Genomic DNA, 19980 nt, shown 5'->3' with positions numbered 1-19980 from the left:
GAAGGCGATGGTGCCCCGCTCCAGTACTCCTGCCTGGAGAACCCCAGGGACGGGGGAGCCCGGTGGGCTGCAGTCCATGGGGTCGCACAGAGTCGGACACGACTGAGAGGCTTAGCAGCAGCAGCAGCAGTTAGTGCCACCAGAAGAGAGCTGCTTTTTCCTGTATCTCCATATCCGGGAATATATATAAATATTTATATTTATATCCAAAATATATATAAATATCCTACATAAATACCCACGTACTTATAAAAATGAGACAATTACCCAGATAAGTGACAGGTATAACTCTTTTTCTGCAATGAGTTCTCACAAAAAGAGATATCAGAAAGAAATTGTAATTAATAAAGGAAACTGTAATTAATAAAAGAAACTGTAATTGATAAAAAGAAACTGTAATGAATCCTAGACTACCACCTTAATTCTCCAGTTAGCACTTTTGGAAAGAGCCTTAGAAACTGTTAGCATAAAAAAATAAAATACAAATGATCTTCGAACTTTTGCTTATAACCCACCTAAGAGAAAGCATGTGCTCTCTTGCACATTTTAAGTTGACATCTAAAATTTTTCATCATAAATTTAAAGAATGGCAAAGTGTATTGCCAACATGAAAATTTTAAAATAAAAGCATTACATCATCTTTTCAATGTCCAATGGAATAGTAATTTCATATCCATCATCATTTTGTTTATAAAATACACAAATATGACCTCTTTGATAGTAGAAAAGTTTATACCATTTCTTTTTCTCCTTGAAGTTACATTCTACTTACCTCATGAAATGTCACCTTATCCTAATATATTTTTATACTTAAAAGACATTTCTTGATCATCTATTCTATTTCTTTGCAATAAAATATTTGTAAATTAAATTTTAATTTTTTTAAACTTCTGTGACTCAAATTCTCTGTTAAAAATAGTTTTCCCTTTGGGTTGATTTAGGGTTACAATGTTTTGAAATACAAGCGATCAAAACAAATTAAACATATCATGAATTTTGGAGAGTGCTTATGTTGTTGTTCAGTCACTCAGTCATGTCCGACTCTTTGCAACCCCATGGACTACAGGACACCAGGCTTCCCTGTCCTTCACCCTCCCCCCGAGTTTGCTCAAACCCATGTCCATCAAGTTAGTGATGCCATCCAATCATCTCATCCTCTGTCATCCCCTTCTCCTCCTGCCCTCAATCTTTCCCAGCATCAGGGTCTTTTCCAATGAGCTGGCTCTTCGCATCAGGGGCCAAAGTATTGAAGCTTCAGCTTCAGCATCAGTCCTTCCAATGAATATTCAGGGTTGATTTCCTTTAGGATTAATCGGTTTGATCTCCTTGCTGTCCGAGGTGAATGCTTATAAACAAAAAAAATTTAACACGTCTCTTGACAGAAGTTTTCTCCATTGATTTAATATATTCATGTACAACTATTACTTATTATTGAATGAGACAGCATCAATTCTACTTTTACTTGTATTGACATAAGTACTGAGAAACTTTCACAGGAACAAGTAGATGGGAATCGAAAAAGCTAGGTCATAGCAATATGACCCAAGTCCTTAAATTCATCCCAAGTTAGAGGCAAAAGATTACATAGAAATCCATCATAAAAATTATTTGTGATGATCTATCAACTGACAGTTGTGGATGTGACTGATGATAGAAGCAAGGTCCGATGCTGTAAAGAGCAATATTGCATAGGAACCTGGAATGTTAGGTCCATGAATCAAGAAGTGGTCAAACAGGAGATGGCAAGAGTGAACGTCGACATTCTAGGAATCAGCGAACTAAAATGGACTGGAATGGGTGAATTTAACTCAGATGACCATTATGTCTACTACTGTAGGCAGGAATCCCTTAGAAGAAATGGAATCGCCATCATGGCTAACAAAAGAGTTTGAAATGCAGTACTTGGATGCAATCTCAAAAACAAGAGAATGATCTCTGTTTGTTTCCAAGGCAAACCATTCAATATCACAGTAATCCAAGTCTATGCCCCAACCAGTAACACTGAAGAAGCAGAAGTTGAACAGTTCTAAGGAGACCTACAAGACCTTTTAGAACTAACATCCAAAAAAGATGTCCTTTGCATTATAGGGGACTGGAATGCAAAAGTAGGAAGTCAAGAAACACCTGGGGTAACAGGCAAATTTGGCCTTGGAATACGGAATGAAGCACGGCAAAGGCTAATAGAGTTTTGCCAAGAGAATGCACTGGGTCATAGCAAACACCCTCTTCTAACAACACAAGAGAAGACTCTACACATGGACATCACCAGATAGCCAACACTAAAATCAGATTAATTATATTCTTTGCAGCCAAAGATGGAGAAGCTCTATACAGTCAGCAAAAACAAGACCAGAAGCTGACTGTGGCTCAGATCATGAACTCCTTATTGTCAAATTCAGACTTAAATTGAAGAAAGTAGGGAAAACCACTAGACCATTCAGGTATGACCTAAATCAAATCCCTTATGATTATATAGTGGAAGTGAGAAATAGATTTAAGGGACTAGATCTGATAGATAGAGTGCCTGATGAACTATGGACAGAGGTTCGTGACATTGTACAGGAGACAGGGATCAAGACCATCCCCATGGAAAAGAAATGCAAAAAAGTAAAATGGCTGTCTGGGGAGGCCTTACAAATGGCTGTGAAAAGAAGAGAAGTGAAAAGCAAAGGAGAAAAGGAAAGATATAAGCATCTGAATGCAGAGTTCCAAAGAATAGCAAGAAGAGGTAAGAAAGCCTTCCTTAGTGATCAATCCAAAGAAATAGAGGAAAACAACATAATGGGAAAGACTAGAGATCTCTTCAAGAAAATTAGAGATACCAAGGGAACATTTTATGAAAAGATGGGCTTGATAAAGGACAGAAATGGTATGGACCTAACAAAAGCAGAAGATGTTAAGAAGAGGTGGCAAGAATACACAGAAGAACTGTACAAAAAAGATTTTCACGACCCAGATAATCACAATGGTGTGATCACTCACCTAGAGCCAGACATCCTGGAATGTGAAGTCAAGTGGGCCTTAAAAGCATCACTATGAACAAAGCTAGTGGAGGTGATGGAATTCCAGTTGAGCTATTTCAAATCTTCAAAAATGATGTTGTCATTTAGTGCTGCACTAAATATGCCAGCAAATTTGGAAAACTCTGCAGTGGCCACAGGACTGGAAAAGGTCAGTTTTCATTCCAATCCCAAAGGAAAGCAATGCCAAAGAATGCTCAAACTACAGCACAATTGCACTCATCTCACACACTAGTAAAGTAATGCTCAAAATTCTCCAAGCCAGGCTTCAGCAATACATGAATCGTGAACTTCCAGATGTTCAAGCTGGTTTTAGAAAAGGCAGAGGAACCAGAGATCAAATTGCCAACATCTGCTGGATCATTGAAAAAGCAAGAGAGTTCCAGAAAAACATCTATTTCTGCTTTATTGACTATGCCAAAGCCTTTGACTGTGTGGATCACAATAAACTGTGGAAAATTCTGAAAGAGATGGGAATACCAGACCACCTGACCTGCCTCTTGAGAAACCTATATGCAGGTCAGGAAGCAACAGTTAGAACTGGACAAGGAACAACAGACGGGTTCCAGATAGGAAAAGGAGTACGTCAAGGCTGTATATTGTCACCCTGCTTATTTAACTTCTATGCAGAGTACATCATGAGAAACGCTGGGCTGGAAGAAACACAAGCTGGAATCAAGATTGCTGGGAGAAATATCAATAACCTCAGATATGCAGATGACACCACCCTTACGGCAGAAAGTGAAGAGGAACTCAAAAGCCTCTTGATGAAAGTGAAAGTGGAGAGTGAAAAAGTTGGCTTAAAGCTCAATATTCAGAAAACGAAGATCATGGCATCTGGTCCCATCACTTCTTGGGAAATAGATGGGGAAACAGTGGAAACAGTGTCAGACTTTTTTTGGGTGGGGGGGGCTCCAAAATCACTGCAGATGGTGATTGCAGCCATGAAATTAAAAGACACTTACTCCTTGGAAGGAAAGTTATGACCAACCTAGATAGCATATTCAAAGCAGAGACATTACTTTGCCAACAAAGGTCCATCTAGTCAAGGCCATGGTTTTTCCAGTGGTCATGTATGGATGCTAGAGTTCGACTGTGAAGAAAGCTGAGCACCAAAGAATTGATGCTTTTGAACTGTGGTATTGGAGAAGACTCTTGAGAGTCCCTTGGACTGCTAGGAGATTCAACCAGTCCATTCTAAAGGAGATCAGTCCTGGGTGTTCTTTGGAAGGACTTATGCTAAAGCTGAAACTCCAATACTTTGGCCACCTCATGAGAAGAGTTGACTCATTGGAAAAGACTCTGATGCTGGGAGGGATTGGGGGCAGGAGGAGAAGGGGACAATGAGGATGAGATGGCTGGATGGCATCACCGACTCGATGGACATGAGTTTTGATGAACTCTGGGAGTTGGTGATGGACAGGGAGGCCTGGCGTGCTGCAATTAATGGGGTCGCAAAGAGTCAGACATGACTGAGCGACTGAACTGAACTGAACTGATCAACTGACAACTTCACTAGTTTCTCAAATTTTTCTGAAAACAAATAATTGTTTTCAATCTGATTTTTAGAAGAATATATTGACCTGGAGCCACTACTGTCTGCTGCTAAGATTCCTACTACAGATGCTAATATAAGGAAAAACATAAAATTTCTGCAACTCAAAATAACATATCTAGTAAACAGTGGAGAGGCCGTTACCCTCCAAAACAGAATCTAAAATCTGAGTTAAAAGAAAAAGAACTTATTATCCAGGCATCGTTGCTATTCACTTTCACAATGTCTGGGAAATAAATCAAAAAAGCAATACTAAGATTTACCAAATCCATATTTCTTTTGTTCTCATTTAGAAGTATCTTGCCTTACCTGAAATAACCTTTAAAGGATTAGCAAAATGGAAACATTATTAATTTAATGCAAAATATTTTTTATAAAACACTTTCATTACATCATGTACTCTATATATTTTTGCTGAACCCTGGAGGGGCTGCAGATATAATTTATTCAATTTGGAGAAAATGTGCTATTGACCACATAATCTAATTAAAAAAGTCAATCTTCATTTTCAAACCAATCATCTAAATGAAATTCACTTTGAGAAAAAGTGTGACAATTTTCAATTCCAATAAATGTGTTAGTATGCGTATTTGATGCAAATTTTCTAAAAACTGGGAAATAGATTATAAAGTATATCTCATAAGTTCAATTATTAAAACCAATCAAGACTAAAATGATATATTAATAAGAACTAACAGAGTTAGTTTATACATTTTATAATGTTATAAAACTAGGAATAAAAATGTATGTGCATTTTGTCATCACTTAATTCACAGTTCAGTTCAGTTCAGTCGCTCAGTCGTGTCCAGCTCTTTGCAACCCCATGAACCGCAGCACGCCAAGCCTCCCTGTCCATCACCAACTCCTGGAGTTTACCCAAACTCATGTCCACTGAGTCAGTGATGCCATCCAATCATCTCATCCTCTGTCGTTCCCTTCTCCTCCTGCCCTCAATCTTTCCCAGAATCAGGGTCTTTTCAAGTGAGTCAGCTCTTCACATCAGATGGCCAAAGTATTGGAGTTTCAGCTTCAGCATCAGTCCTTCCAATGAACACCCAGGACTGATCTCCTTTAGGACGGACTGGTTGGATCTCCTTGCTATCCAAGGGAATCTCAAGAGCCTTTTCCAATACCACAGTCCAAAAGCATCAATTCTTCAGCGCTCAGCTTTCTTCATAGTCCAACTCTCACATCCATACATGACTACCAGAAAAACCACAGCTTTGACCAGACAGACCTTTGTTGACAAAGTAATGTCTCTGCTTTTTAATATGCTAATTCACAGTAGTAAAACAAAATAAATACTATTTATGAATTAGAATTTTTTTTTTAATCACAGTATCCCTTTAATAAGTATGTCCATGTGTATACTGAAATTTGGTTTTCAACTTTCAGGAATAACTAAGTAAAAACCACATAAAATTTCTGTAATACTCTAAGCAGTTTTTTTTAATAATAATAAAAATTTTCCCTTATATTTAATGAAGAATAGAAGTACATGCTGTCAAAAACAAATCAGTCTAGCAGCTAGCACACAATTTTATTGTTAATAAGAGGCAGAAATTATTAAACAGGGATGTATTTATGTACTTCATGACAGAATTTGATAAAATAAGTGTATCAGACAGGATGGGCTATGTTATGCTGCCGTAACAAAAAACAAAGTTGTATGACCTCAAACAACAAAGGCTTCTTTCTAACCTAAGCCAGGTGCACCTTGTGGCTGGCAGAACAGGATCTGTTCCTCATAATCACAACTCTCAAGGCTGACAAAGCAATGATCCTCTGTACCAGAGGGAAAGGAGAGCTCCAGAGAGTTTCATATGGGTAAAGGCAACACTTCACTTCTGTTTATAACCCATTGGCCATAGGCAGTCACATGGCCTTCCCCAACTCCAAGAACTGGCATGAAATGAACTACAGTCTTATGCCTGGAAAGAGAGGGAACAGGAAGTATTTGGTGATCTGTGATTTTCACGATATGTTTTAAATTTCATTGAACACCACATGCCAAATCTAAAATAAAATTAAGGCACTGATGGGTGTACACAAAATGATTTTAGGTGGTACCAAAAATGGTCATCAAAAAAATAAGCAAATAAAATTATGCATGATGTTTTTGCAGATTATTCCATGTAATGGGGAAAAAATATGAAGGTCTTTTAAAATAATTCATTTTATATTTAAAAGAGGGCTTCCCTGATAGCTCAGTTGGTAAAAAAAATCTGTCTGCAATGCAGGAGACCTGGGTCTGGAAGATCAGCTGGAGAAGGGATAGGCTACCCACTCCAGTATTCTTGGGTTTCCCTTGTGGCTCAGCTGGTAAAAAGTCCACCTGCAATGCAGGAGACCTGGGTTCAATCCTTGGGTAAAGAATCAGTGTCACTAACCTTCACTCCTTCAGTTGTTCAAAGTCACTTTCCTTTCCAGATAACAATACATCCTACAGATAAGCATTGAGACTAGCTGAAAAAAATTTTTTGCTTATGTTTACATGCGTGAAAAAAAATTAGGGTTCAATATTTTCTTCAATGCCAGTTTTGCTCTGCTCTCGCCAGATTCTCCTTCAATAACAATACACTTCTTAACCACAGAAGACAAAAGAGATGTGATGATTAAAGGAAAATTACTATCACTCCCAGCATTCACACTTACACAGTCTATCTGATTTCAGAAAGTCACAATGAATATCCAATTACCATATCTAAGCATTTACTTCACCCTTATCTGGAATATATGTAAGATGGGAAAAGACGGAAGCCTAAGAAAGATTTATGTTGTCTTGACTGATCATTAAAGAAAGATTCTCCCAAAGGGAACCCTTCTACACTGTTGGTAGGAATGGTATAGCCACTATGGAGAACAGTATGCTGCTGCTGCTAAGTCGCTTCAGTCGTTTCTGACTCTGTGCAACCCCATAGACGGCAGCCCACCAGGCTCCACCGCCCCTGGGATTCTCCAGGCAAGAACACTGGAGTGGGTTGCCATTTCCTTCTCCAATGCATGAAAGTGAAAAGGGAACGTGAAGTCGCTCAGTCGTGTCTGACTCTTCGAGACCCCATGGACTGCAGCCTACCAGGCTCCTCCGTCCATGGGATTTTCCAGGCAAGAGTACTGGAGTGGGGTGCCATTGCCTTCTCCCTGGAGAACAGTATGGAAGTCCCTTAAAAAAATTAAAAATAGAACTGCCATATGACCCTGCAATCCCACTCCTGGCAATATATCCAGAGAAAAACATAATCTAAAAGAATACATGTACCCCCAATGCTCACTGAAGCACTGTCTGCATAGCCAAGACATGGAAGCAACCTAAAAGCCCATCAACAGGGGAACAGAAAAAGATGTTGCACATATACACAATGGAATATTACTCGCCCATTAAAAAGAATGAAATAATGTCATATGCAGCAACAAGGATGGACCTAGAGAGTGTCATTCTTGTCTTCACTGTCAGTGTCTTCACTGAGTGAAGTAAGTCAGACAAAGAAGAAGAAATATCGTATGATATCCCTTATATGTGGAACCTAAAAAGAAATTATACAAAGGAACTTAACTTACAAAATAGAAAGAGACTCATAGACTTAGAAAATGAACTCATGGTTGCCGGGGGGAAAGGGATAGTTAGGGAGTTTGGGAAGGTCATGTACACACTGTAATGTTCAAAATGGATAACCAGCAAGGACCTATTGTATAGCACATGGACTCAATGTTATATGCCAGCATGGATGGGAAGGGGAGTTTGGGGGAGAATGGATACATGTATATGGATGGCTGAGTTCCTTCACTGTTCAGCTGAAACTTCCACAAAACATTGTTAATAAGTTATACCTCAATACAAAACTAAAAGTTTTTAATAAATACAGGTAATGATCAGGGGGAAAAAGAAGCTTCTCCCAAAACATCTTGAATATCTTTGCTTGTCATACTGGAGGGTTTTACACCCTCGGTGAGGAATGCATCTTTCTTTTGTTAATTGAGAAAAGAACTATTATAAATGTAGAAATAAGATAAAAGAACCTACCCAACACTGGGAAGAACACTTATAGAAATAAGGCTCTGTAAATTAACTTATACTTGAGGGAGTAGGGATCCACCTACCCCGTGGACTATTCCACACAATAAGAACTTCAATTGATGTGAACTTTAATTCCGGCTGCAACTTGCCATAGAGTGTGATGAATAGTGAATTTGCCTACAGCAGATGCCTACTACAAGCCTAGAGTAAGCAGTATATTTATATCATGATCCAATACACATATACATATTGTTTCATGAAACAATGATTACCCTTACTACATGCAACCCACTCTGATATTTCCTATTCCAACATCTTTTAATGCTGCTCATGACCCACTAAATTGATTTCACAACCAACTAATGATTCATAATCCATAATTTTAAAACACTGGGTGTTAGAAAAGAGAAATATATAAGGCAATTTCTACCTATAACAAGTGTCTTTAAGGAAGCTTTAGCTTGGAGGTACAAGTTGGTGAGCAAAGGTCTGGAAGTTAATGTCCACAGGAGGTTAAATTTTATTGTGTTCCATTAGTTTGCCCACCATAATATTTAAATTTCCCCATTGATCAGTAACAGTTTCTACAGGTCAGTATCATAGACTTGCTGTTTCTAACTCTGTGGTAGACAGGAAAATGTCCCCCCGAGGTGCCAGTCCTAATCCCTGGAAGGTGTGAATCCCACTATATATGGGAAAGGGGCCCTTGCAGATGTGAATAAATTAAGAATCTTGAGATGGGGTGATAATCCTGGGTTATCAAGTGGGCCCTAAATGCAATTACACATATCCCTCCAAGAGGAAGGCCGCAGGAGATCTGATACACATCAAGAAGAAGGTGATGTAAAGAGGAAGCAGAGAGCTATTTGAAGATTCTGGCCTTGAAGACTGGAATGATGTGGCCATAAGTCAATGAATGCCAGCAACCACCAGAAGCTGGAAGAGCCAAAGAAATGATTCTATTCCAGAGCCTCAGGAAGGAGCACAGCCTTGCCAACATCTTGGTTTTGGCTCAAGGATGCTGATTTTGGATTTCTGGTCTCCAGAACTGTGAGAGAATAAAGTTCTGGTGTTTGAAGCCACCAAGCTTGTGGTATTTTGTTACACTAGGCTCTAGAAAAGAGTATGATCCCTATGAAATTGACTTAATAGGAGTCATAGTGTAAAGTACCCCAGAGTACACAGCCACCTGTAAGCCTTATTATATTTTAAGAAAAAATTATGATAGCTGACAGATTCACAAAACATTCTGATAACACAACTAATAAATAGGCCAAAAAAGGGGGGAAATCGAAGACACACAAAACAGCCAACAAGATTTGTATTTGTTTATGGAAATACTCACATAATGGCTCTTGCCATGAGTCCATTGCAAATTTGGTTTTAAACTTTCTAACAGCCAATATTCAGGGGAAGCCAACAAGCCAAGACAAGGTGAAATTCCCACCCAGTATATTTTTTGGACTGAGTTATACATGCTATCGGAGAAGGCAATGGCACCTCACTCCAGTACTCTTGCCTGGAAAATCCCATGGATGGAGGAGCCTGGTAGGCTGCAGTCCATGGGGTCGCTGAGGGTCGGGCACGACTTGAGCGACTTCACTTTCACTTTTCACTTTCATGCACCGGAGAAGGAAATGGCGGCCCACTCCGGTGTTCTTGCCTGGAGAATCTCAGAGACGGGGGAGCCTGGTGGGCTGCTGTCTATGGGGTCACACAGAGTCGGACACGACTGCAGTGACTTAGCAGCAGCAGCATACACGCTACACCCATTACACCCGGTGACAACTTCTTAAGCCAGACCCAAGTTAACAAGGCTACTTGGTATCATAGGTTGATAACATGTCAAAACTTAACTTGATATAAACAAACTCTAAAGCACATATTGATAAGACGTCAAAACCTAAGTTAAGAATACAAAGTTCTGTAGAAGGGAAGAGGGTGTCTAGGTATATATTGCACGCTGCTGATTTGCATTTTCCCAGGGTACATTTTTAGAATATTTATGACAGGCCTTGAATAATACTCAGAAAATAAGTAGTGTTTTCAGTTGAACTATCAAACATTCAACAAATGCTTCAATTCAATGCCTGTGTGGCTTGCTAGAGAGCACATCTCTTACGGAGTGAAATACTGCCAAGAGGGTCTAGATAACCACTGAAGAGTCAGACAGATACTCTGTCTACTCTCTGAAGAAGCTTCCAGGGCAGTGGGGGGAAAGAGAGAGAGAGTGCTCCAAACAGCGCCCCTAACCCAGCAAAGTGGGAGGGGAATGGCACTCCTGGTGAGTCAGAAGATTCCTCAGCCCCTAAAGTCAAGCAATGCGCTTGGAGCACGTCAAGGCCTAAGCTGGATGAAAAGAGAAAGAAAACACACAGAAACAAAGCGGAAGGAGGAAAAGAAAAAACAAACGCATTTCATTCTCCCCGACAAGGAACACGTATAAACACTACTTCAGAGGTTGAGCGGTCCGCGCTAGAGCCATTTCCAACAAAATACAATTAGCGAACCCTGCAGGACAGTCCATGAAAACCAGGCCTCTCGCACCTGAAGCTGCATCACCGTCAGTCCTCCGCGCACCAGAAGGCGCTGTTCTCATTGCGCAGGCGTCAGGTACGACATTAAGAGTTCCGGGTCTTTCCCTAAGACTCCTCTCTAGCCACCACGCTTACGTTTCTCTACTGCTCTCCACTGGAGTCTCTGGCGGGCACTTGGGGGCGGGCTGGGGGCTGGCCTTCCGGGAAAATGGCTCACAGGAGAGGTCACAAGTAGGTAAGGCCGTACGTGACTTTTAGGGCGGGCTCTGTAGTGAGTTGTGGGCGATGGCTTTAGAGACCGAACGGGGGTCTCCAATCTTGTAGAGTCGCCAAGAATAGGAGGAGTCAGTTTCATTAACCAGCTCGGAGATTTCACAGGTATCACCCAAACAACTTGGCCTTCTCCTGCTTAACTTGAATTTACCAAACGAAGGGCCCTGGCGTAGTTTCCTCTCCGGCCCAATTACTCTGATCAGGCAGCATTCAAGTCTTGGTTTCTATGCTCATCAGTCGGCCTTAGGTGTGTGGAAGTCGGGGGTAATGCAGATAAGTTGTATCAGCTTAAATGTATTAGCGGAAAGCCCAGCTTGACACTGTTGCTTCCGTCACAGGAGAGAGGTGTGATCCAGGCAGTTGGAGGGGGTTGGGGGTGTTCTTGTTGAAATGAGTAAAGCTTGGCCTACATTCAGAGCCGTTCATGTCTCTGAGACCCAGTAAAATAATTAGCGCCAAGCTTTAAAAATAATAAAGCGTTGTGTCTAGATTGGCTTTGTGTGTGTGTGAAACACGCGTGCACAGTGTGCGACTTCCTTGACTGATGACTGTTAGGGCAGGCATTGTGCCATGACTTTTGCCTGTCACCCTGGCAAGACAGTGAGTTAGTATAACTGTCCTGTAGTAGATGAGAAAAGGAAAGCAAAGAATACATACTACTACAAACACGATATGAACATTAAAGGAGAAAGGCAAAATTCCAGCCATCTTTGTGTACTCTAAAGCTGGTGCTGTCCACTAACCAGTGGTTTTTGAGAAGCCTGCCTCCGCAGCAGAATTTACACACACACACCTTTCATGCTTCTAAATACAGCTCCTCGAGATTGGCCACACTGAGGTATACCCAGATTAAGAACTCTTGAACATCATCCACACTTTTCAAAGAAAAAAGGCAAACATAATCCAAAGTCAGTTACTGTACAAATCTGACCTTTTTACTGCATCAGACCTATCAGAAAGATACAGAAACTTACCTTTATATGCTAAAGCAATAATATGGACATTTTCTCCTGTCTTGCTCCAGCACATTTCAGTAATTCGTTTTTACTTAGCATTTTCAGTCCAGGTAATTTTTCTTCATGATACTCTTTTATTTAGTTCACATTTAAAGAAAATTTGATATTTTAAGTGGCCTCATGTGGATAAAAATCTAATTTACTTGCCTTTTACCTTAATGTCTTTCACGCAGTAATCATGTTCTTTTTTGTTTGTTTGTTTTTAAGATAAAGTTGAAAGTTTCCATAAAGGGACATACGAGGATCCTGAAAAGTCCTAGGTAAGGCTTTCCCAATCTTAAAAAAAAAAAAAAAAAAAATCAAAGCTAGTGATGAGTGGCAGTTTGCCAGTCTCAGGACCAGTATTTAGGGACAGCATAACTCTTGAGCTGTTCTAATCTATGTGAAAGAAAGGATTACCTAGCACCTATGCCATCCTTCATCAGGAGCATATTGGTCTGTGCTCTGTAAGAGGCTACAGAGCAGTAACTGGTAATTGTTACAGCCATTTTGTTTGTTTCTATTTAGCAAGTGCTTCTTTGTTTCTAGTAAATTGTTTCAGGTTTGAAGAGGCTCATTCTCTTTCTCCATCAGAAAAGTTCTAGGACTTGAGTTTGTGATATGACCATTTCCATAGGATTCTTCTTATTGTTTTTTTAACAAATCTTTCTATTTATTTACTTATGTGTTGCTGCACTGGTTCTTCATCACTGCATGTGGACTTTTCTCTAGTAGCAGCGCTCAGGCTTCTCATTGTGGTGGCTTCTCCTGATGCAGAGCGCAGGCTCTAGTGAGCGGGATCACCAATTGCAGCACATGGGCTTAGTTGCCCCGTGGCACATGGAATCTTCCCAGACCAGGGATCAAGCCCATGTCCCCTGCACTGGCATGCAGATTCTTAACCATTGGACTACTAGGGAAGCCCTCCATTGGATTCTAATGAGACCTTATTATCCATGAGCCATGTCCCAGCACTTTGCTGCCTTCCAAGGCTGGCATGGAGATGACTTAGCATCCTGTGTTGCTTTCAGTGACCACAGTCCTGGTGAGTCCCTTCCTCCTTACTGCCAAGCTGTGGTCCCCTCCCCTGTGTTTCCCTGGGTGTCAGTGTTTGTAAGTGAGGATACCATTCCAGGGAGGCACAGGTTCAGCCGCATGGAGTATGCATCTCCTTTTGTGTGTGGTTAAATGAGGACAAGGAACAAACAAATGTGTCTGTATATAGAATGTATGAATACCAAGCACGTTTAAGTTTTTGCTTTTTTAAGTTTGCCATTTATTCAGTGCCACTGTCTTATTTCTCACACAGTCCTGCAAGCTTTGTTTTCCGAAAGGGAGACTCATATTTAGAGACAATAGGTAATCGTTCACCCAATTTTGGTTGAACTCCGGGAGTTGGTGATGGACAGGGAGGCCTGGCGTGCTGCAGTTCATGGGGTCGCAGAGAGTCAGACATGACTAAGTGACTGAACTGAACTGAAGGGTGGAGGGAGGAGAAAAGATAATGCATGCAAAGAAACTTTTTGTAGCTTCTGAAGGCAACTTCTGGTAATGTGCAAAACCTGATACGTTATTATATTCTCTTTATATGTTAAACTGTTAGTGACTTTTTCTCATTGATGAAATTATAAACCTAGCCCTAACAACACCAACCCACCCCCATCCACAGTGGAGCAAGAGTTGGGAAAGAAGGGAATCCTGCAACAGAGTGCTGAAAGGAGTAAGGCTTGCACAGATGGAGGGGAGAGGGGCTGGGAGACCGTGGACCTGACCGTTCTCCCATTGCTGGCCTTCAGGTGGCACTGTTGGCCCAAGATTGCTTGGTTGGTTTTCAGAAGGTAACTGGTTAGAGATTGACCTGAAATTGGTTTCAGGTCATCCTTCAGGCTCTTTCAGTGGATCTTGGAATGGACATGAAAAGTTCTTTAAATACTGGGTATTTAAATTGCTAGAGCAATTTTGACATTTACTTGGCAGCATTCCTGTTTAGGAGAGTTTTTTTTTTAATACATTTCTTCCATTGGTTTTTCAAGATAAGTTGATGCCTTTTTTTCTATTCAGAGGTCAACTCCTTTTCATCCTAGATGAACTGTCCCCCAGGATACTGTCTTAGTCAACAAAACTCTCATGTCACTACAAAAGTTTATGTAAATTAGTATACTCTGCTGACAGTTACACTTAAATTTGAACTAAAATGGAATGAGAGTTAGTCTGCTAGCATCATTCTTTTTTCTAATATAAGAAACTCTCTACTGCTTTTGTAATTGAATTATAGCTGATGTACAATATTATATGTTACAGATATACTCTATAGTGATGCACAATTTTTAAAGGTAATATTCCATTTATAGTTATAAAATACTGGTATAGTACTTGTGAACAGTCTTGATTTTTAATGTATCACTTATATAATCTTCGATATATATTACCTGTAATTTCTGCATATTGCAGATATCATTCTTACACTATTTCACCATTTTATGCCTCCAAAGAAAAAGTTACTGTTTTCAGCTAATACGAATTTAGCAAGCTTTCATTAAAACAGAATATATAAGATGGAAGATAAGACACGTCACATCACAACTCATAAATGCCTTTTATTCAGGAATAAAATGAATCTTTTGAGCCGTCGAGTTAATTCCTATAAGACTACTATCTCTGTTTTTCCCAACTGGCTCTCCGTCTCTAGGCAGAATCCAATCCAGCAACCTAGAGGCTAAATGACCTCATAACTCATTAGCCATTCTCAGAGCCATCTGGAGCCCTTGAGGAGAACAGTGTTCAAAGGGCTGATAATAAAGACAACAGCATAATTATTTCTCCACCATGATTAAACCTTTAGATGGCAAGCAGTCAGCATGTTTATTCTGCAGAGTGCTGAAGTCGGTGTTTTCTGAAGGTATAATAACAGATGCTGTGGCTGGATGACTTGTTTCCCTGTCCTCATCTAGCCTACAAATAGGTAAGCTGACTATCAGTAAATAACCTATTAAATCACAAAACTGTTCATTGTCAAAAGGGCATTACAGCACAGGAGTAATCATGCGAACACCCAACGTAAAAGATGCAAGGGGAAAGCATGCAAAGGAACTGTGCATCCCCTCTAACTGTGGACATTTCTCAACCCCAAGGCGTGTCCTGCCAATAGGAACTAAGTCATGGGTGGCTCTCTGTGTTTTCACTTTGTAAAGCATTCCTTAGATAATCTGGGAATTTCTTAACATGAACCATTTGTGTTCTCATTTTTCTATAGGGCCTCTTGTTCCTTGCTGCTCAAGAAATGTCTTCACTTTCAGAATATGCCTTGCGCATGAGTCGTCTGAGTGCCCGGCTATTCAGTGAGGTTGCCAGGCCTACTGATTCCAAATCCATGAAAGTGGTGAAGCTGTTCAGTGAGCAGCCTTTGGCCAAGAGGAAGGAGACTTACGACTGGTATCCAAATCACAACACTTACTTTGCACTCATGGGGATACTACGTTCTGTTGGCCTCTACAGGTAATGACAAAAAAAAAACCCACAAAGAGTAACCTATAGGAGGTTTGTTTAATAGATCAGAAAGGGAAAAAATTAGTCTTTCTACTTTCATAGTTTTTTGGTTCTTATAATAGTGCCCAGGTAGTTCAAAAGGTACAGTTGTGGGAGGGGAAAGCTTTCAAAATTGTCCATAATGAGTATACTAAGAAAAAAAAGGGAACGTGCACTTACTAGAAGACATACCTTAATTATGTCTAAGATGTGACTAACAGTGACTAGATACCGAGCTATAGAGAGACCTTGAGTTAGTCGTTAATCTAAGAGCGCTCAGTGGATGCAGGGGAAACGGGTCCACACACTGAGCAGATCCTGCTGATCAGATGAAAAGGGCGCAGCCGACCTGCTTCCTAACTGGTGAGGGGGAGCCTCCTTTCCTTCCTGATGGCAGTTTTGTTGGATTTCTTATTTCCTTTCACCCTCTTTGGGCATTTTTAATTGGTACCCTTTTTGGTATACTAAAGCTGAAGTTTACCTTTACGGGTAATAGGTAATCGATATTATAATAGGATAATGATATGTAATAGTAAGAGTAGCGGGCTCTTTCCACCATGCATTTGTATGTTCGTGCATGTGTAGGAAGTGGGCGCTTAAGATAATACGCTGCTCTAAAAAGAAAAAAGATCAAATACCCCTGTGATCGTTTTTCTTTTAAAAAATGTCTTAATTACCAAACGAATACATGCTCATTATACAAGAATTTAAATAGTACATAATTGTATCAAGTCAAATGCCTACTTTTTTTTTTTAATTTAACATGTTTTAATTGTCTTAGGGCGATGTTACAAAAATTAATTTGGGATTGTTCGCTCTAATATAATAAGATTAACAGTTCATTCCAAATAACTAGAGATTGGTACATTCATTTACCCAACAGATTTTTTTTCTTTTTTAAGTACCTTCCATATGCAGGCATTTAAGATGGGCACAAGGGAAACGTTCTATGAACAAAATAGATTTTCTTCGTTAATATATCACTAGAGATGATAATCCATGATGTATTTTGAATTTCTGGAATTGCTTTTGGGATTATCTCACTAAAGTCTTGGCTCAAAAAATAAAAATTAATTTTATTCTTAAAATAAAATAAAATATTGAAAGACACATGTCCTGAGTAGAAAATCATAACCCATATCAAAATTACCTTCAGTTATTTTAATTTACTTTTTTGCTGCTGCTCCCCATTTGTTTGAAAAATAAAGCCTCAACTGTCTTTGGGGACAGAGGAAAAACACTTAGCTTTAGTTATCCATGGAGAAGCACAATTATTTTCACGTATGTAGTCACTAGGTACAGTAAACGGTGCCTCTAACACAAGGCCTCCTGGGGAGTCAGGCAGGATGAAAGCAGACAGACTTCAATAAAAAAAAAAATCTTTCAAAGACCTACAAAACGGGGAGGGAATCAGGGTCTCAAAAACAGTGACTCATTCCATCAAGCAGGTGCTTGGGCGATTCATCCACAAAGACCCCTGCCTATGGAATTTTATTTCTGCCTGAGGGGGTTGTCAGAAATGATTGACAGGAGGGAAGAAGAGAGGGAAAAACATACTAAATAAGTAAATTATGTGGTATGTTACAAAGTTGAATGTGATGCAGGGGGAAAACATAGTAGAGCCAGCTGAGCAGGATCACGAGTGCTGATGGGCCCTCAGTGGGCAGGTCAAGGACAGACCTCAGTATTAAACGGAACAGTCAGGGTAGCCTCGCTGAGAAGAGAGGTTTCCGCAGAGACTTAAGGGTGGAGCGTGAGCCGGGGGTACCCAAGGAAGAGCTTTCCAGGCAGAGGCCAAAGCAGAGCAAAGACCTTGAGGAATACGCCTCGTCTGTTCCAGGAGCCTCACAGGCTGACGGGAAAACCATGGAACAGGAGGCAGGTTGTGAAGCGGGCTGAGAAAGCAGAGAGTGATTTGCCAGGCTGTGAACAGAGAGGAGTGACATGATCTGACTTATGTCTCAGAAGAGTTACTCTGGCTGCTTTTTTGAGAGTGACTTACTTGGGGGCAATCATAGCTAATCCTGAGGAGGGCATGGCAGCCCACTCTAGCATTCTTGCCTGGAGAATCCCATGGACAGAGGAGCCTGGCGGGCTAGCGTCCATCAGGTCGCAAAGTGTTGAACACAGCTGAGCGACTGAGCAAAGCACAGCGCATAGCTAATCCCAGAGAGGTCTGTATCCAACCCTAAAAACCTATCTATTTTTTAAAACAACCTGGAGGAACTCCTTGGTGGTCCAGCAGTTAAGACTCTGAGCTTTCACTGCCAAGGGCCCGGGTTCAATATCTGACTGGGGAACTAAGATCCCACAAGTCACACGGCACAGCCAAAAATTAAAGAATAAAAAAATTTAAAAGCAGCTGTGCTGTGTGTGCTTAGTCCTCAGTCATGTCGGACTCTGTGACCTGTGGACTGTAGCCCACCAGGCTCCTCTGTCCATGGGGATTCTCCAGGCAAGAATACTGGAGTGGGTTGCCATGCCCTTCTCCAGGGGATCTTCCTGACCCAAGGATCGAACCAGGGCCTCCTGCATTGGATTCTTTACCAGCTGAGCTATCAGGGAAACCCTAAAAAAAAGAGCATCAGGAGTTAAAAATTGGGCCCGGGAAACCACTCTCTTACATGTAATTAGTTTACCACTATCCACACTCAAACAGGTGAGGAGACCAGGGTGCAGAGAGGGAAGGATCCTCACCCAAGGTCACACAGCTACTAGGTGGTGGAGCTGTAGCTTGAACCCAGGGTCACATGGGTTCCAGAGCTTACATATCGAAACATGATACTGTTTTAGGCCTTCCTTATCCACAGGTTAGCTATCTGTAGATTCAACCAACCACAGATTGAAAATATTAAAAAAAATTCCAGAAAGTCCCAAGAAACAAACCTTGAATTTGCCAAGCACTGGCAACTCTTTATATATAACATTTACATTTATTTTATTAAGTATTATAAGTAGATGATTTAAAGTACACAGGAGGATATGTGTAGATTATATGCTATGCTATATAAGGGACTTGAGCACCAGTGGATTTTAGTATCTATTGGTGGGGGGCGTCTTAGAGCCAGTCCCCCAAGGATACTGAGGAATGACCATGTTTAATTGTAAAATGCAGACATTTTTATACAGTACAGGCAGTCTTCAGCTTACACCCTATTAATATGTACAAACAGCCCTGGCCGCCTTGATTCCTCAAGGGCTTGTCTGTGGAGTTCCTCTCTGCTGACGCAGCTTCCTTCTGCTGGAGACTCCCCAGCAGCCTTCTGTGTGACTCATCCACTGTCATCCAGGCGGCTTCCTGCACACGTGTCCCCTTAGGTGCTGATCCCTGGGCCTCCCAGGGTCTCATGTAGCTACTGAAGCTTATACCCACTTTCTGCCCCCATCACTGTGTAGTCTTGGTGTTAAGGGAAACCTGGGGAAATTATTAGTGTTGAATCCTAGTTATATCAGTTTACACGGATGGGCTTGGCAAGTAACTGCTGTTCGTGACCTCGCTTCTGTAAGGGCAAACTGACTTAGAAATGAACTCTGGGAACACAGCCCCTCTGTACCTCAGGGGCTCCCTATCCTTTCTGTTCACTAAGCTGTAGAAGTCAGAGTTTGATAACCAGAACCACCTGAGGGAACATTCTAGACAGGTGTACTTCTCCAGTCTGGTAAAAATACTGGCTAATTATTTTTTTCTTTTCTCCTTTCAGAGACGAACATCAGGACTTCAAGGATGAGCAGCTGCGTCTAAAGAAGCTTCGTGGAAAGGTGAAGCCAAGGAAAGGAGAAGGGAAAAGAGCAGCGAAAAAGAAATAGTGCTAGTCCGCCAGGGGAGGACTTCTCTCTCAGCGGCTGAAAGCAGGAGGAAGTGTATTTACGGTCCATCCACATCCTGGAGGAGTGTCAGCTTCGCAGGTTGAAGGCTGTTTGGAGGAACACCATCATCTCCATGTTGAAATCTAACCCAGTTGAACTGTGACTGGTTTCACTGTAATTCTGCAAAATTATCTGCCTTGGTTCTGTAATCTGAGGTTTACCTTATTCCCCAAAGAAATGGAATGCATGACTA

At 40.9% G+C, this 19980-nt stretch overlaps 1 protein-coding gene and 1 long non-coding RNA gene across 6 annotated transcripts in view; one reads left to right on the top strand and one right to left on the bottom strand.

Annotated features, from left to right (window-relative positions):
• The window catches only part of LOC139182775 (uncharacterized), a 25127-nt gene extending 13758 nt beyond the window's left edge, over positions 1-11369 (bottom strand). Inside the window, exon 1 of the long non-coding RNA XR_011566340.1 lies at positions 11138-11369. This is a non-coding gene — a long non-coding RNA (uncharacterized lncRNA). The remainder of the gene's footprint in view (positions 1-11137) is intronic.
• On the top strand, positions 11265-19980 carry MRPS33 (mitochondrial ribosomal protein S33). Of its 5 annotated transcripts, none has more exons than XM_019959195.2 (5): positions 11307-11362; positions 12624-12676; positions 15238-15357; positions 15649-15890; positions 19622-19980. In XM_019959195.2, exons 4-5 carry the CDS (start codon positions 15676-15678, stop codon positions 19725-19727), a joined length of 321 nt encoding a protein of 106 aa, XP_019814754.1. In that variant the 5' UTR covers positions 11307-11362; positions 12624-12676; positions 15238-15357; positions 15649-15675; the 3' UTR covers positions 19728-19980. The 5 variants fall into 5 exon arrangements, with proteins under 5 accessions (XP_019814752.1, XP_019814754.1, XP_070644370.1 ...); XM_019959196.2 differs by lacking the exon at positions 11307-11362 and adding an exon at positions 11393-11505; XM_019959193.2 differs by lacking the exon at positions 15238-15357 and having other exon boundaries at positions 11265-11362.

The sequence above is a fragment of the Bos indicus genome, chromosome 4 (assembly GCF_029378745.1).
Source record: "Bos indicus isolate NIAB-ARS_2022 breed Sahiwal x Tharparkar chromosome 4, NIAB-ARS_B.indTharparkar_mat_pri_1.0, whole genome shotgun sequence".
NCBI classification, from domain to species: domain Eukaryota; kingdom Metazoa; phylum Chordata; class Mammalia; order Artiodactyla; family Bovidae; genus Bos; species Bos indicus.
This window is presented reverse-complemented; position numbering and strand designations above follow the sequence as displayed.

Bases quoted from the DNA above. Each gene is read 5' to 3' on its own strand.
- MRPS33 (XM_019959193.2), top strand. From the start codon at position 15,676: ATGTCTTCACTTTCAGAATATGCCTTGCGCATGAGTCGTCTGAGTGCC. The intron at 15,891-19,621 runs GTAATGACAAAA...TTCTCCTTTCAG, and splicing joins CGTTCTGTTGGCCTCTACAG to AGACGAACATCAGGACTTCA.